The sequence below is a fragment of the Aotus nancymaae genome, unplaced genomic scaffold (genome assembly GCF_030222135.1).
Source record: "Aotus nancymaae isolate 86718 unplaced genomic scaffold, 86718_ANA_hifiasm-v0.15.2.pri h1tg000092l, whole genome shotgun sequence".
In the NCBI taxonomy this organism is placed as follows: Eukaryota; Metazoa; Chordata; class Mammalia; order Primates; family Aotidae; genus Aotus; species Aotus nancymaae.
The window spans coordinates 3,404,597-3,422,802 of NW_026988507.1; the positions used below are offsets into that span (position 1 = coordinate 3,404,597).

General features: G+C 36.7%; 1 protein-coding gene across 5 annotated transcripts in view; it reads left to right on the top strand.

Moving 5' to 3' along the window:
• The window catches only part of SLC38A4 (solute carrier family 38 member 4), an 81,211-nt gene that overhangs the window by 48,997 nt on the left and 14,008 nt on the right, over positions 1-18,206 (top strand). For all 5 annotated transcript variants that reach the window (XM_012459095.3, XM_012459094.3, XM_012459097.3 and 2 more), the window contains 11 exons: positions 1,946-2,176; positions 6,470-6,560; positions 7,063-7,178; positions 9,957-10,030; positions 10,501-10,593; positions 14,951-15,032; positions 15,123-15,205; positions 15,310-15,368; positions 16,232-16,507; positions 16,641-16,720; positions 18,034-18,134. In XM_012459095.3, the coding sequence (XP_012314518.2) occupies positions 2,058-2,176; positions 6,470-6,560; positions 7,063-7,178; positions 9,957-10,030; positions 10,501-10,593; positions 14,951-15,032; positions 15,123-15,205; positions 15,310-15,368; positions 16,232-16,507; positions 16,641-16,720; positions 18,034-18,134 (1,174 nt within the window). In that variant the 5' untranslated portion in view covers positions 1,946-2,057. The remainder of the gene's footprint in view (positions 1-1,945; positions 2,177-6,469; positions 6,561-7,062; positions 7,179-9,956; positions 10,031-10,500; positions 10,594-14,950; positions 15,033-15,122; positions 15,206-15,309; positions 15,369-16,231; positions 16,508-16,640; positions 16,721-18,033; positions 18,135-18,206) is intronic.

An 18,206-nucleotide genomic window follows, 5' to 3' on the forward strand; every position in this document is an offset into this window, starting at 1 on the left:
AGTCAAAAGAAGTGTTAGTGAATTATTTAGATCTAGAATGGCTAACTTTAAATGATGAGCTAAAAACAAACTGTCAATAGTGGTTGCTGCTGGGAAGTGAAACTGGTGCTGTGTGAAGAGTGAGGAAAACCTTTGTACTCATTCAGTGAGTTTCTATTCTCTTAACCATATGCATGTCTTACCTCTGTTCTCTCTTAGCTTTTAACTTGTTTCTCTTGATCTTTTATGTTATACACTTAGACTGCCTTATAGCAATAAGAGATTCATTTTTATTCCTCCTGCTTGAAACACTGTGTGCTATTTTTTTTTTAATTCTGAGAACTGCTTTATTTCTGGACAATTATCTGCCATTATCTCCTTATGTTTTGTCTCACCCTAGTCTCACATCTGTCTATATTGGGATGACAATTAGTGTGTATTTGAACTTGTAATTCTTATTTTTCCCCATTCCTCTTAACTTCTTCTTTGTATTTTCCTTTCTTTTAATCTCTTCATGCTATAATTTGAGTGATTTCCACAGATCTGTCTTTCAATTTTATAACTCTTCCTTCAGCTGAGTTTTTTGTTTTTAATTTCAATGATTCTGTTTTTTTCTTTTTTTAAGAATTCCTTTTTTAGGCTCTTTTTGCAACTGGCTTGTTATATTCTTTTATAATTTTTTTTGTTCTGTGAAAGTTATATTATTTTGAATGTTTTCTTTTACCTTTTATTATAGTAATGTAAAAGTCCCTTTTAAATTGCTTTGCTATTTGTAGTTCCTTAGATGTGAATTTTATCATTTCTTGTGCCTACTGGCACTCCTACTAGTGAGTTTCCATGTGTGTTTTATGTTTTGTAATTTGAGGATGTGAACATTTCTCAAGTGTGAGTTGCCTTCCAAAGCAGTACTGCCATGGCAATGGGTTGTAGAGCTATTCCCATGTAGTACTTTCTGTTCGTCAGAGAAGTTGCAGATTTTGTGACTTCTGGAGCAATTTTTATGTTAGTTTCTCTACTCAGATTTCCTTATCAAATGGGTATTTCACATTTCAGGACCACACTTTTCAAGAGTGATAGTGTTTCTCCTAATATAATGGTTCAACAATAACTGAATGAATCTAATGGTAAGAATTTCTAAAGAAATTATATCAACAACATATAGTAGATTCAGGGCATTTTTGAAAAACACAATGCCAGTCCACCCCTTTTCATTTTATAGTTGAGGAAAATGAGGTCCCCAAATGTTAAATGACTTATGCTGAGATCCAATGAATTAAAGGCAGAGCAGAGCCTAAAATCTAGATTTCTTTGTTATTAAAATACATTTTAATTTGACATAGATGTTGACTGATGCTGACCCAGAGGTAAATCTGAACTTTCTTTTCTTACTGTTCTTAACTTTGGCTTCAGGATCCAAGTGCCTAGAAAGTGACTTCCTAAACTTGATCCTCACCTATGCTGCATATTATCAAGCATTTTTGTGCTGTTAATTCTTTCTTGTCCAATTAAATTAAAGCAGCAATTTTCTTTCTAGTTATTGCTAGTAAAGACGCTGGTAGATTCTGCCTTGGCAGACCTTCCTTTGTCAACAATTTACTTTTGTCTTCCTTTCTTTTAAAACATGCATTCCACTCACAAATACCAAAATTTTCTTGAAGACTGCTGCCATGTCTTAAGATTTCTTTTTTTTTTCCATAGTGACTAGTAAAACCTGCCATTTTCATTATACGTAGGCACTCCATAGCTATCTGCTGGTTTAGCAATTATTCATAGTTTCCTTTCTTCTCTTCCATTTTTTTCTTTCTTGTATTGGGTAAAGGAACCTTTTGGGATTTGTTTATGTAAAGTGTTCAAGAGTTTCCTCCCTTCCTTCCTTTTACAGTGAACATACAAAATGTAGATGATTCATGTTCACTTATTTTATTTAAATAAAATTATAATGATGTATGTTGTGTTCTGTTTGCAGAACAGAGTGTTCTGAACGTCAACACAAAGTGGAAGAGCCTTAAGCTGAAGGTACAGTATATTGTTTACACTGAAGGGGCTTGTGTGTGGACAAGAAAGTGCTGACAGCTCAAATGGATCCCATGGAACTGAGAAATGTCAACATCGAACCAGATGATGAGAGCAGCAGCGGAGAGAGTGTTCCAGATAGCTACATCGGGATAGGAAATTCAGAAAAGGCAGCAATGAGCAGGTATGGGGTTAAAGTTACTAGGTTCCATGGAAAAATAAGACATAATGTGGATATGGAAAACAAGGGTCTTGATGGGAAGAATTGGATATATTACAGGTAAATTTGAGATAACAATGACATTGGTGCTAGCACATTAATTCCCTGGTCCTAAAATACAGTGATAATGTCAATCCATTTTGTAACTGTTTTAGAATTGAGGCTACAATGTCCTCGTCCCCATTAATAATGTGTAATGATTTTAATTATATTAGCCTGTTGCTCCTTTTACCTTTCTCAAATTCCTCTTTCAATATTGCCACATCTCCTGGTTTCTGTAGGGATTCTTTTCTCTCTAAAAGTATCCTCTGAGCAAGCTCACTCACAACTATTACGGCTTCACTCAGTGACTGTATGCCATATCCCCAGGCTGTTGTTTCTCTGCTCAATTTCAGATTATTATATCCAACTGTCTACTGCTCATCTCTACTGGACCACTACTGTGTCTGAATTGCTTCCTTTATAAAGTTAAACCTGTGATGTCTAATATTGAACTCCTGTCTTTCTCTTCAGAACCTGTTTCTCCTCTAGTAATCCCCTTCCTAGTGAAAATCACCGGTATCATCCAGCAACTCACTCAAAAGCCCCTAGGTGTAAACTTTGACCCACATAGCCAATGGCCAGTTAATATTCAGTTGGTTAGACTTTATTAATGCTTCAAATCCACTACTTTTTTATATCCATTCTACTGCGGTCTTACCTTAGGCCTGCATTAAATGTGAGACAGGGAGACAGCTCTGATTTGTCTTGTTGTCTTACATTTTGCTCTCCTCTGTCTAGTCCTCTACACTCCCGCAAGAGGAATCTTACAACTGAAAATGGAATCAGTTTCTGCCCTCAGATAAAGCCCTTCTGCACCTCTCCATTAGCCATAAGAGAAAGTAGATAACACATTGCTGGGCACGTAAGGTCATTTGTGATCTATTCTTGACCTGCCTCTCCTGTACTGTCTTTTGCCCTCTTCCTATTGGTTACTTGCTTCCTTCACTCATTCTGCTCCAACTGCCTGGAATCAGTTACCTGCTCCCACTTTTCCCATGTTGACACCTTTCATCCTTCAAGAATTAGCTCAACTTCAAGTCTCCTCTGCAGTTTTTTCCAAATTCCTCTACTCCCCCAGGTAGAAGTGACCACCCCTCCTTCATGCACCCTTTCCCTATTTAGATGTTAATTACACCACTACTACAGGTTAATGGTCTCTGTGGTCCTACCACCTGCCACATTGCCTGGTGCATAGTAAGTGCACAGTAGTTATTTGGTAAGTCAATTGATTTTCCACAAAATGTTATATCAAACTGTACATGATTTAAGATGCTCAGAAGGGAATTTTTGACCAAATCTAAACTTAAAATAGAGAATATTATGCTCGAACAAAGACTTCTCATTTTATTCACAACACTCAGGAAAGGCCACCAGGAGGAAGCACTATGCTTCTTTCAAGTAGCTCAGTGCAATAAATGTTAGGGTTATTGGACTAGAGAGGCCACTGAGATGTAAATTATGGCATTTTCTAAATCAGGTGACCCTTGAGGAAACACTAGGATGGTAGAAGACAGGACTTTGGAGTCTGAAGAGTAGTTGCCTGACTTTAGAAAAGCTGCTTGTCCTCTTCGAGCTTCAGTGGAAAATGTAAAATGACAAACCAACAGCTGCTTTTCAAGGATGAGATGAGTGCCCAGTATATAGAGGACATTCAATAATTTTTGTTACTTCTCCTTCACTGCATTACCCTTAGAAAATTGATCCAAACCTTAAGATGCTTGTTTCTGAAAGGAATGCACACAAATATGACCTCTGCAGAGGTTGACCAAACTAAAGGGGACACCCACTCAAGAACTGTCACAGTGTCATTCCACTTGGTCCTCAAAAGCCAGAATGGAAAGAGCATCAGTGCTTTTGTTAAGCTTCATGCAGTGTGTTCTGAAGCACTCACAGTGACTTAGCCTTTATCTCCTGGCTTAAACATGGGTCATCATTTTGCAGTTTTTAAAATCAGTTTAAAGAGATGGGCTTTATCTATTTGTGGTTTGGATGGAACCCTTAAATGTAAATTTTTGAGAAATTCAGCATAATGTATGTATTTGTGATCATTATACTTGTGTTTTTAATACATTCTGGGTTTGGTATCAAAACATTTAGCATACTGGGGACATTTCTCATATATTTTATACAATCTTGGCATGTTTAATGACTACAACTCATCTCATGCCAAAATAAGAACATGCAAATGCCACAAAGAAAGAAAATCTGTTTACTTTCAAATTCTAAATTTTAAAAACTACTCATGGAATACAGATTTTAAGTTTATTGATTAAAATAAAGAATAGAGTGTTGGACATTCCAGCATTTAAATTCTAGGTGGCACTTTTGTGTTTATAATTCTCAGGCCCATTTTAGGCTTCATTTTATCCTGTCATCTCAGTCTCCAACTGTAAACATTATGTACCAGTCTTCACATAGCAGGTACATTAACTACAGACCATTAAGGGGTATATGGAAATGGAAGGAGGCAACAACTGTGGGCATTATGCTTTCCATGAGAAAGGTGGCAGAAGGCCAGGAAATGTTCTTAACTTGTGTACACAGAGCTATTTATGCCTTGACTTCTAGAAAACCACATAAAACTTTGTGGTTTTGTCTGCTGTTTCTATCTACATCTTGTGCTGTTTTCTATTCTCAAAAATTAACCCTGCCATCCTCTTTCCTTTCCAGATTATTTTCAGGATTCACTTCTGTTATAAAAAGCAGTTTGTACAGATCTCCTAGAATAATTCTTTTCTACCTTATTTCTAAGGATTACTTTATTTATTTATTATTGAGGCAGAATTTCACTCTTGTGGCCCATGCTGAGGTGCAATGGTGCGATCTCGGCTCACTGCAACCTCTGCCTCCCGGGTTCAAGCGATTCCCCTGCCTCAGCCTCATGAATAGCTGGGATTACAGGTGCCTGCCACCATGTCCAGCTAATTTTTTGTGTTTCTAGTAGAGACAGGTTTCATGATGTTGGCTGGTCTCAAACTCCTGACTTCAGGTGACCACCTGCCTTGATGTCCCAAAGTGCTGGGATTACAGGCATGAGCCACTGTGCCCACCCCCTAAGATTATATTAATAGAACACTCTTCAATTATTTTATCTTACTTTTTATGTAGGAAATGCTCTAAAATTTTCAAACCATCAATTTGAAAGCACCTTTAAGAAATATACATAGTTGATCCTTTTATATAAAAACAACTAAAGAGTCTGTGACATTTTGCAGTATACAAATGCAATGGCAGCAGCAGGCCTTATTAATTGAGCCTCTTGGAAATGTGGCAGGTCCTAGGTCTGTAGCCTCAAAGCCCCTGGCGTGTAACTGCACGAGCTGACCAGCACAGCTCTATGATCCAGTTGTACAGGTTCCAGCCTGTGCCCAAGAAAACCACAATCATGATGCTCTGTGGATAGTGACATCTTAAAATTTTCTTCCAACTCTTCTGCCAGTTCATTGAATTGCTTTAATATTTTTCTTAGTTTCATTCATTACCTGTTAATAATCCATGTACATTTTGACAGTAATTAAAACATGCACACACATACAAAAACAACCAACACAACACAGAGTTACCATTGAATTACTTTCCAATAGGAGATATATGTATAAACGATTATGCCAAAAAAGAAAAAGAGAGAGAGGAGAATACCAGCTACAGGGTCCTGCCTGGGACTGCTTGATGCCAGGGGGAGAATGGGGTCGGTGGATATGGGCCTGCTGCTTCACCTTTCTGAGTCACAGTTGCCTCATCATAGGGACGTTTTGAGTATCACATGAGATTAGAAACACAGTGCCTAGGCATTTAATCAGTATTTGTTGAATTAATAATCTGATTATGGTATGGTAGTAGATCAGAAAACTCTATCATCACCCTGTACTGTTTCTTTGAAAGGGCTCTAAATGGGAACACAATTAGTTCTAGTTAGCCTCTTTCTTGCATAGCTAATGTGAGAAAGAAGAAGTGTCCCATAAACAATTTTTAACTAAAAATAATATTTCCTTCCTTCATAACATCCTTCTTCCATCCCAAAGTATATTTGTAAATGGAGCTCAATTGTTGCTCTGGAATGACCACTAATGTGAAAGAAGAAAAGAAAAAAAAATGGGATATCTTATTTCCCCTCCTCTGATTCAGTTACTTAGATCACCTGAAACGTACATATGATTCAGAGCATATATTTAGATGTTTTTACTTTCTTATTTGTGTGTGTGTGTGTGTGTTCAGTCAATTTGCTAATGAAGACGCTGAAAGTCAGAAATTCCTGACAAATGGATTTTTGGCGAAAAAGAAGCTGGCAGATTATGGTGATGAACATGTAAGTGAATCTATGTTTTCAGGCAATAAACGGGACTGAGGGTGTCTGATCTACCTAGGTGTCTGTGGGAAAACAATGTGACTGAAATTTTCCAAGCCTTGATCAGCACATTCTCTGTTTATTCAGGCCCTTACTGGAATAAGGGCTTGTTTTTTCCTGTTCGCCATATGGCTGCATAAATCATTTATGAAATTTATGTGTTTTGGGGGGAAATCATTCTAACCCAAAGGTAATCTGCAATCATACATGTTTTTCCTTCTTTATCTGACTCCCCTTGTAATTTTTATTTTTACTGAGGCCTCTGCTGAAACCAAGCACTGCATTCCATTGAAGATTACATGCTTTTATTGATGTTGAGTAATGGCTTTACTCACTGTAATTTTATCTTAGTCTTCAATTTTGGACTGTAATCTGCAGAAAAGATAATGTGAGAATAAGGATAACCCCCAAAGGTTTGCCCTTTGGCAAATACTTGCTTATAATACATCCCTTCTTCTTTAAGCATCCCGGAACCACTTCCTTTGGAATGTCTTCATTCAACCTGAGTAATGCCATCATGGGCAGTGGGATCCTGGGCTTGTCCTATGCCATGGCCAACACAGGGATCATACTTTTTATGTAAGTGAATGTGTATGTCAACATTTGGTGATGAAGTCTATGCATACCTGGTGGCTCTTTCAATTGACAATCTGAAGTTTGATCTTTGTAAACATGAACAATCTGAGAAAGTATTTGTGAATTCCTCTGGCTTTTAGATAGAATAGCAACCTGAGGAAAAAGTCAGAAGAGGCTGATCATGGTACTTGGTCACCCAACCATCCCTAATCCAACAGCAGAAAGTTTATGTGCTCCACTAACCAAAGTGCTGGAGCAGCCTCACCAGAAGAATTTCATTGTTCAGTAGATACTTGAAATAATTTGGTGTTTAGCAGTCAAAAAGATCTTTCCCAGAAGCAATTTTGTCTCATTCTTAGGAAAGAAACAACCAAGCCTAAGAGCCCTGCATGCCCTGGCCCCACTTATGTCCCGTTCCCTGTGTCCCTGTGTGAAAGATACACTGGGCACAATAAGTCTTGTCTCCATCCCATGAAGATGCCACATTCCCTCTCACCACCAGGCCTTTGCGCATTTTCTTGGAACCCTCTTCTCTATCTTCTTCACTAGTTAACTCCTCATATGTCAGTTCAGCCTCGCCTGAGTGCTGCCTGCTCTGATCTTCATGACTGGGGCAAATCACCTTATCATACACTCATCACAGTTTTAATGTTTTAATGTGAGTTGTCTGATTCATTTGGTTAAATATCTGTCTCCCTTGCCGGATATAAGCTCTAGAAAGTTGAGTTCATGTCTGTTTTCACTTATCAATGTCTCTTTCCCAAAACCTAGTGCAGTGCCTGGTACAGGAAATATTTGTTGAGTGACCAAACCCTATTCCTAAACCTATGCACTTTCACCAAACTTGTTCAAATGCTGCCTAAAAGCAGCATCTGGTAGTTGACCTGTAGGGTGGATACAGCACCGTCTGTGACTGACAGCAATAGACATTTATGTGCATCATGTACAGCCTGGTATTTTCCAAGATATAGTTGGCAGCAGTGGAATTCTTCACAAGAATAAAGTCTGATGTTAGGCACCACTGTGGATGTAGATCCTAATCCCAAATGCAGTGCTAGAGAGTTAAATAAAATAACTGTCTAAGAATGCAACATTTATGTCATAAATATGTACTATTTATGTTCAGAATATCATATGTGATTAGTAATCACACAGCTATTTGAGGGCTAAGGATCAGGACTATAAATATTTATATGGTGCTAGTGCTTTGATTAAACTGTTTTATGTATAATATTCTTTAGCTGAATGGGTTTTATATCAACTTTACTTTTATATAAGCCATGTTTGAGATAAAGTAGGTTTTTTTAATAATCTGAATTTTAATAGCTATATATATAGTCATATATTTGTATGATTTTGTAATGTGCATTACCTCTAAGACAAAAAAGCTGCCTTCCTTTATCAATTATAAATGCCATTAAAATTAGGAAGTTACAGATCACTGATGAATAGGCAACTCTTACCCCAATCTTAGAGTCATAGATTATCTTCATGAGAGAAGAATATTCCATTTTTTTTTTAAATGAAGGCCTCATTTCAGGCCTATAAACATTAGCAGATTAATTTGGTCAGAACAATTAAATCACTAAACATCATGAAGTGTATTTTGTGTGTCTAAATAGCACAGACTGGATTAAGCTTTCTCTCTTAATTTATAGCAAGTGACACAGTATTTCATTGGTTTTACTGTTAGTATTTTCTGCCAGAGAAAGTGCATGTTTAGAATATAGGGAATGCTCATTTTTCCAGAGAACAAAATTATATAATCTGAATTGCATTGTTCCTTAAAAACAGTTAAGTTCATAAGGTGTATGGAAAAACACAGTAATAAGTCATTGGTTAGACAGTTCTGGCAGACATACTTCATGGAAAATAAGAGCAAAATACAGTCACAGGGGTCATAAAATTTATAATTCATGGTCTAAATGTACATTTGTAATATTTATTTCATTGGGAATTCCAAAAGAGTAGATCAATTGTGGGGAAAGTGTGTTTTCTTAAAAAAATAAACAAAGATAAAGCTTTTTTTTTAGTTACAGGTAAAAGTATTGTTCCTCCATTTATTATGTAAATGCTTCTATCAACATTCTTATTTTTGTGCTCCAAGTCTTAGATTTGGAAAAATACCATTCAGCATAAACATAAAGAAACCATAAATGCATGTGGACATGCAGAGGGTCCTAACAGCAGAAATGACTCTGAAAGCAAAAATAAAGGAACTTTCCTGCCCCATCTTTAGCTTTCTCTGCTTTCTCTATTATATATGCAACTGCTTGCCCCTCTAGCTTACATTTGTTATCTAATGCACAGGATCAGCAGTAAGGCAGCTCAGACTGCATGCTTTGGCTTTTGGATTCCTAGATTTCAGATTAAGGTTTAGTCAGGCTAATGAATAGCCCTTCAATTCTAAGTGCTGATGTGAATATCATGCAAATATGATGTGCATATTCCCATGTGCTAAGTAGATATAGCATTTGCTAATTTTGCTGTACACTTAGCATCTAAGCTATGAACCAGATTCTACAACTGGGTAACATTAAAAAAAAGTTAGGGACTTCAGGTAGTAGATTTGGGCATGTAAAACATAGCAAATTCTATTTCTATGACTTTAAAGGTTATGTGTAGAGTTCTGAAAAGCATGTATCAGCTTTCCCCAAGCCCACATACTTTTGGAAATTTGATGGTTAAAAAGATTAAGGTGATCTTTTATTGTAACATCTAATATAATTACATCTTATTTATTATAGAAACTTTATTACCTAACCTCTCTTCCCTTTACAGAATCATGCTGCTCGCTGTGGCAATATTATCGCTGTACTCAGTTCATCTTTTATTAAAAACAGCCAAGGAAGGAGGTATGCTACTGCTTGAATCCAACACATTCTATTTTAATTCTCATAAAAGAGTATTTCAGTCTGTTGCTTCATAACTTTAGGATGATTGTAGTCAGTTTCACATTTCACTTTCTTCTGAGCCCAGTGACACGATCTCTCAATGTTTTTAGTTGTTTGGGCAAGTGAGAGGCAGGAGTGAAAGTCAACTGGCTCAGGTTCAAGACAAATAGGAAAAAAGACATTTCTGATATATGATAGAAAGAACTGTTTTGACTTGCTACATGCAGCTGAAATAAATAAAGCCATTGCTTCTTATTTGGAGAACATTTTAATATATTGCTTACTGGTTTCTGAGGTTGCATCTTTTGCGCTTGTAATTTCTATATGAAGTTTATTTACATGTTTGAGACTTCAGTGTGGAGTTATATAATAAAAATATTTTAGTCATTAAAACAATCTTTTTAACAAAGCTATTTTATCTTATATTGTAGGGTCTTTGATTTATGAAAACTTAGGAGAAAAGGCATTTGGATGGCCGGGAAAAATTGGGGCTTTTATTTCCATTACAATGCAGAATATTGGAGGTAAGGGGATATACTTATTAAAAACAGCCATAAGAAAATTTATGGCAATGAACAAGCACTTTAAATACAGATAAATTGCTGCTTAGAGTTCTTAAATTTTAAAACTATAGTTTCTTAAATAGATTTGTGTCCCTCTTTAATTAAAAACAGCAATATCTAAGAATGAAATAATATATAAACCCTGCCAATTGAATTCTAGAATTAAAATATAAAATAAAAGCTTTCTTGATTTTTAATGTTATGGCATGAATTATTACTCTTAAAAATGGAAGAATTTGTGCTTATTTCTATCATTGCCAAAACAGTTGATTGATGTTTTGTATGTGTGACAGAGTTTGTTTGGCAAAACTGAGAAGTGGGTTTCTGGGGGAACATAGCCAAATACTGTGGTCCGTGAGACGCAGGCTGCACTGAGCCAGCCCACCAGGCAGTGTCTCTAGAGGTTTACTAAGGCAAATGTCTGGCTAGGCATCAAATGCACTATAAACCCAGGTTTGTTGATTTTACGGATTCCTATAATTCCCACTGAATTATCATTTCCAGTGTAGGGCCTCAAAATATATATTTTTAACAGTGTTCTTGTTGGTGTGTTTGCCCACCAGCTTCATACTGGTTCTATTGTGTCTTTGGCCCTCAGAAGGCCTCAAACCCATATATATATTTCAGATGTCCCACTGGTTGCTTCCTGACACATGATCCCAACTGTCTCCCCACATAGTGACACTTACTCCCTCACCTCCTACCCAGTCCCTAACCCTGCTATTCTATTTCTCTGATCTTTCTATTCTCAGTGAATACCACCAGCAATAATCCAGTTTCTGAGGGTAGAAATCTGGATGTCAGTGTAAACATTTCCTTTTCCCCAACTCTGCATGTCCAAATGCCACATCCTATTCATTTGCTTATCTCTTGAATCTCTCGTCACCTTCCACCCTCATGACCACAGACGATCACCATTTTTAGCTCAGACTATTGCAGTGGTCTTCTAACTGGTCTTCCTGCCGTGAGTTTCCCCTGCTCCCAGATCAACTCTAATTTATTCTCCAGATAAACTTTCTCAAATTTAAGTCTGTTTCTGCTTTTGTCATGCATAAAATTCTTCAGTATGCCCTTATTATTTTCAAGGTAAAACGTAAACTCATTGGACTGACACAGGATCTTCATCTAGTTCTTCTGCTTATCTTTCTAAGCCTTTCCTAGCAATTCTCATGTCTGTCTGTCTCTCTCTCTCTCTCTCTCTCTCATCTATCTATCAATCTATTTATCCATGATCTATACTCTACGTGCCCTGTGTCAAAGCATAACAAACTATATTTAGTCCCCCAATAGTACTATTTTAATATGTTTAAAAATCCTCCATACCTTCTTTGCACATTTGCACAGGTTATTTTCTCCGTTTGAATGTCTCTCAAAGTCCTCCAACCCTAACACACACACACACACACACACACACACACACACACACAATTTTCTCTCTCATTCTCTGCTCACCTGGTATATTGCTTCTCTAGACTGTTAAATACTAAAATACTAGTTTCTCTGGGCTCTCATGGTCCTGTTGGTATGTATCTGGTATGTTACAGTTTCTAAAGGATATTTTAAAACACTTGTGTAGAAATAAGCTTTTGGAGAGTCATGGCCCTTAATTTGAGTCTGTTTCTGTCGCTGTCTGTGACCTTGGGAAGATCACTTTACTCCTTTGTCTAATGTTTTCATGTATAAAAATGACCTTAGAAAGGCCATTGTACAAAGACCATTTATACATTTTTCAGGTATAAAAATGACCTTACAAAGGCACTAAAAAAATTATAAAACAAATATATGCTGATTGTGAAAAACTAAAACACTACATTAATATATAAATTACCAAGAAAAGTTTGCATCAGTCACCCTCAGAAATAACTACTCATAGGTTTCCCCTATGCCTAATTCAAAAATGCATTGAGTATTGTTAATATTGGATCATCTTATGATACTGATTTTCAGCTTTCCTTTTAAATTTAAGGATATGCTTTGAAAATATTTGCATGTTATTCTTTTTAATGATTTTTGAGTTTTCCATTACACAAATGTGGCATAATTGGTTTATAGTATCCTTATTGATGAGCAGTTGGACTGTTTCTAATTTTTCACTGCTATAAAAATGCTACAGTGAATAAACTTGTACAGAGATTTTGCAAACAGGCAACCCACTTTAGTAAATAAATTCACTGGAATTATCGAGGATTTCTGACTGCCCTGATAACGGATAGTTGGTAAGCAGATAAATAAAATTCAACTGTATCTTAATGATTTGTGTTTTAAAAAAAATTTTAATATGTTGACACTATAATCTTGGGTAGAATTTGGCAGTAATATCAGAATTATCTCATTCATTTTCCTGGTTTATAGCCACATGCATATAAGCCCCCCAAAACCCAACAAATAGATCACTTTACATTTGTTTCAAACTCTCAACCTTACTAAGGTTTAAAGTATCAAGCATTTCATAGGATCACCTTATAATTGGTCTAATTTAACAACTGAAATAACCAGGCATAAGCATAGTTGGCCCTAAACTCAACAAGCTGGGTGGCAGCAATGTCATCTGTGGTTCAGAGTATGGCCACTACTATGCTTCTAAATAATGGAATAAACTATAAAGTGGTCTCTCCGTCAAGCCACACACAAGTAAGAGGTGTGACTTTAAGCAAGTAAGATGAAATTTCATACCATCATCCCAGAAAAGTGCTCTTGTTTTGGTTACTTTATATGATTAGTTGATATTTGGCATAAGGGAAATGACTTGTGTTTCTGTATTTAACATCTCTACATTTAGAACATTTAATTTTCTCAATCCCCCCAAAATTAACATTTACCATAGATATTTCCCCATTGACAAAGTAATGTCAGGATCATTCTGAATTTTTGAAGACCAAACACATTAACATCACTGACATCACTGAGAGTCAGCAATTAATAGCTCTAACATTGAATGGTACCTCACCAAGCCAGTTAATCAGAAATATCTCCTGTGTTCACGCTATGTAAGATTTAGCTTTAGCCAAGGTCTTTGCAAAGATTAACCAAGTAATGTGTACAGAAGATACATCCGGAATTGTAAAAATCATTTCACTGTGATAGTACAGAAGAGGTGCCAGCCCTTCTGTTTTACATGTAGTCTGTCCTTTTCAAGTTGTGTGATCATGGATGTGTCAACTTAACATCTCAAAATTTTTATATCTTCTTCTATGGAATGAGAATAACAACATATATCTTGTCATCTCACAGGATTTGTCAGATGATCAAATGAAGAAATGTGCAGAACTAAACAATGGGGGAATTATTATCACCATTGTTACTTTCATTTGAAGTAAAGACAATATTTTTAAACTCAGTAGTTTAATTTACTATTTATGTATGTGTTTTGAAGTGCCTGTTAGCAAAAATTCGCTAGAAGGATGTAGCACACACTTAGTTTTCATGTAAAATTTGTGAGTTCTATCTTTAACTGAATCTTTTGGCCATGTGTCAACAAACTAGTGTTATCCTTCACCAAACAGATGAACTTGAAAAAGGTGTGATGTATGAATTTTTGCAATTGTAGGCAAAATTGTAATGTTATGCATATGAATACATATTCATTTTTTCAGGGAGAGGGCTTGCAGATTTCATCAAGAAATCTTTCACAAGAGTAGATGATCACTCATATATCATTTACCTAGAGGCTTATGAAATTTTGCCACCTTCTATAGTTCCTTATTTGGCCGAAAGGAGAGTAAGATGCAGAGGGGAAAAAAATAAAAAACTTCTTTGACAAAGATGGGGAGAAGCTGTCAACTCTTGTATTCTTTTATCAATCCAGGAAGACTTTGGTTTCGACAATAAGTGGTCTAAGACTATTTGCTCCTCAGCAGATCCCAGAGGACTAGATTGGTGCCCACTTGCAGAAAGCCAGAGGGGATGTATGGACTCTGCAGATCTGCCCTTTGATTCTGCCGTCTCTCAGCTGACCCATGCCTTTTGTTGCAAGACCACTACCCAAGTTATAGACACTAACACAGGCGCATTGAGTATGGGCTATGATGATTTATAACTAATGAGGGAAGAACCTTAGAACTGCAGCTTCACTGTAAACTTTGGGGCTGAATTCGACACAGAATCAGCCCTGATACTGTTAACAAAAGTCCACCTGCAAGAGCTAGAGAGTCAAATGTCTATCTTGGAAGAGAACTTGAAAGCAGTGCCAAATACACAATGGCTTTTTTTTCCACTTGGGGGATTAGATGTTCATCTTACTTATCCCAAATGTCATGACTTACTTGCATGTGACTTCAGTGCTATGCATACCATTAAGCTGTCACATTTTCCATTTTAGCAATGTCAAGCTACCTCTTTATCATTAAATATGAACTACCTGAAGTAATCAGAGCATTCATGGGACTTGAAGAAAATACTGGGTATGTCTTACGTTCCCTCTGTGAAATCAAGTGACCCATTCTACTTGTTCTTTTCTGATTCTAATATCCTTATCTCTCTTTCTCTTCTAGAGAATGGTACCTCAATGGCAACTACCTCGTCATATTTGTGTCTGTTGGAATTATTCTTCCACTTTCACTCCTTAAAAATTTAGGTAAAGATATTTTCTAACTAAAAATATTTTTATTTCACATTTAAATAGGTAAGCTGATTGTAGATACCCTATTCACCTTCCAAAATTTTTCTTCTAATGTCTAGGTTATCTTGGCTATACCAGTGGATTTTCTCTTACCTGCATGGTGTTTTTTGTTAGTGTGGTAAGTGATATGATGACATGATCCTTGTAAATTGGTTAGCATGAGATTTTTTTGTGCCTAAATTAGTGTCCTCATTTTGTTCAAGCACTTCACTAATATGAAATAGTTCTTGTATCACAGGTGATTTTATTGTAGACTAATTTAGAACAGAAAAAGAGCAGCTATGATTTAAACATAGTTAATGTATATCATCAAAGCCACTACTAATGGTATGGTCTAGGCACACTGGGTATATATTGAGAAAAAAGGAACACTTCAAGCAGGAACATGGCAATAATCCAGCATTTAGAATAATAGAGGAGAGTCCCAGAAAAGAAACAAGAAGGCTACAGCCGTATTCCCATGAATCAGCCATTCTCTCCTACACATTCCACCCATTAAGAGAGGACAGGCATAGTGGAATTAAAGAAGAAATTCTCCTTTTCCAGGCCACTGACAAAAGAGGGACTTTCTTGCACTATCATGAATGCCAAAATTTATAAAGCATTTCGCCAAAGAGGTAAAGGAGAAGGAAAAAAGTTTCGATGGCCCATGTTACCATTAGTTTGAAGAAATAAAAGATATGAAATGTAGCAAGGAAATGATCATCTTTCTCATGGAAAGGCATGAAAGAGGGTGGGAAGGATTCATGCAAAATATTGTCCTGTTAACTCTAAGAGGCAGGGCTGCCAACCACAGTTCCAACTCTTCCCTTAGAACAGAGGCTAGAGGGAGTTTACTTTGTCAATTTACTTTGTCCAGTCTAAAAGGAACCCAACTGAGTTCCCTCACCACCCACCGCATAAGCCACACATATGGATTCTTATTTCATTGTGTTTTCTCAAAAGGCTGATTTTTTTTTCTTTTTTAATGACCGAGTCTAGGTGATTTACAAGAAATTCCAAATACCCTGCCCTCTGCCTGTTTTGGATCACAGTATTGGAAATCTATCATTCAACAACACACTTCCAGTGCATGTAGTAATGTTACCCAACAACTCTGAGAGTTCTGATGTGAACTTCATGATGGATTACACTCACCGCAGTCCTGCAGGGCTGGATGAGAACCAGGCCAAGGGCTCTCTTCATGACAGTGGCGTAGAGTATGAAGCCCATAGTGATGACAAGTGTCAACCCAAATATTTCATATTCAACTCCCGGGTAAGTGAGAGGTCCAGGCTTCTAATGAGCCCAGTTATGTGTTTTTCTGAGTTTTTATTCAAGAAACTGAGATGGCCTGAGATCATGATCTATGTTGAAATGCTAAACACGTGGTGTTGTCTTTGTTTTTCAGACGGCCTATGCAATTCCTATCCTAGCATTTGCTTTTGTATGCCACCCTGAAGTCCTTCCCATCTACAGTGAACTTAAAGAGTAAGGCAGCCATCATTTTAGCATTCTAATTTGCTTTGAAAATCTCCTCATATGTTCAAAGTTTCTTTAAGAGAAAACACAGTTTATAGCTTCCTCTTCAGAGGAAGTATGTAGTCCATCCACTCCTCAGTAACATGCTTTAATCAGAAAGGTGGGAATCAGCCCACCACAGCCCTACCTTATCTGCTTCTTTCGCTCCTTTAGCTCCACCTTAATGGTCCAGGGGAGGGATTCATGGTAGGTAGACAAGGAACCAATGGTTGTAATCACTGTGGCAGATGTTGGAAATTTAAATTTGAATTTTGTTGGGAAGAAGTGATGTCAACTGGACTAGAAATGATAACACCCATGAAGACCAAAACTTATGGTTCAGGCAGTCTTGATAAGCCACTGATGTCATTTCCAGTCAGCTTCTAACCCTTGTCTAGAACACATTCACCACAAAAGATGTGCCAATATCTGTCCTTCGTTGTTTTATTTGTACAATGGAATCACTGGCTAGAAAATCTTGTTTCTTCCAGCTGATGATGTATGATTCATTTGTATTATTTTTCCTTTGAAGTTGTTGATATTTGCTTGGGAACAAAAGATATGAACTCATTATAGCTGTTTCCCTCTTTCCCTTAAGGTAGGGTATCATATAATAATTCCCAACTTTTTAATCCAGACATCAGTAATCTCAGTCTTCATTTTCACTAAGTAGCAAAACTTTCCCCATAAATTCTGATTTACCTCATAAAAAATTTCAGAACACTTTCAAGTATTTTGATGTCTTTGATTTACTTTGAAAATCACGTGTAGCAGTTACTCCAGAAAGCTGACTATTGACCTTTGGCAGCCAGATTCCTTCTAGAATGGTTTCCAGAAGCTTTTCAGGGAACAATGTCAGGCTTCCCAGTAGTCTGGACTCTTGGCATTAGTACTTTGCTGACTCTAGTAAGTTCTTTTCCTCAACTAAAGTCATCTTATTATGAAATGCAAAAGCTTTCTATGTTAGGAGCCTGTTTGATCTTCATGTTAATTACATTCTTATTAAATGGGCAGGCTTACTGACCAACATGAAATAGACTGTTCTTCTTCTAGGTAAATGGTTGTTTTTAAGACTGAAAGAGTAGTGTTTAAGAAAAATGTAAACGAATCCTCATTAGCTCTCTAAGATAAATTTAAATCAGCTATAAGTTTATGTACTAGAAATGTGTCTTCACAATGAGCAATACAGATATATATTTTTATTATTCATTATTTTCATTTTAAAAAATGATTTTTAAAAAATAAGTTTAAAAAACAAAACTTGGTGTTCTTTCTTGTTCCAGCCGGTCCCGGAGAAAAATGCAAACAGTGTCAAATATTTCCATCACGGGGATGCTTGTCATGTACCTGCTTGCTGCCCTTTTTGGTTACCTAACCTTCTATGGTAGGTCACTCTGTGAAAATCATTCTCTATATGCAAATCCTGGTTAGGCTGATCCTTGACCTGGGTAGGTAT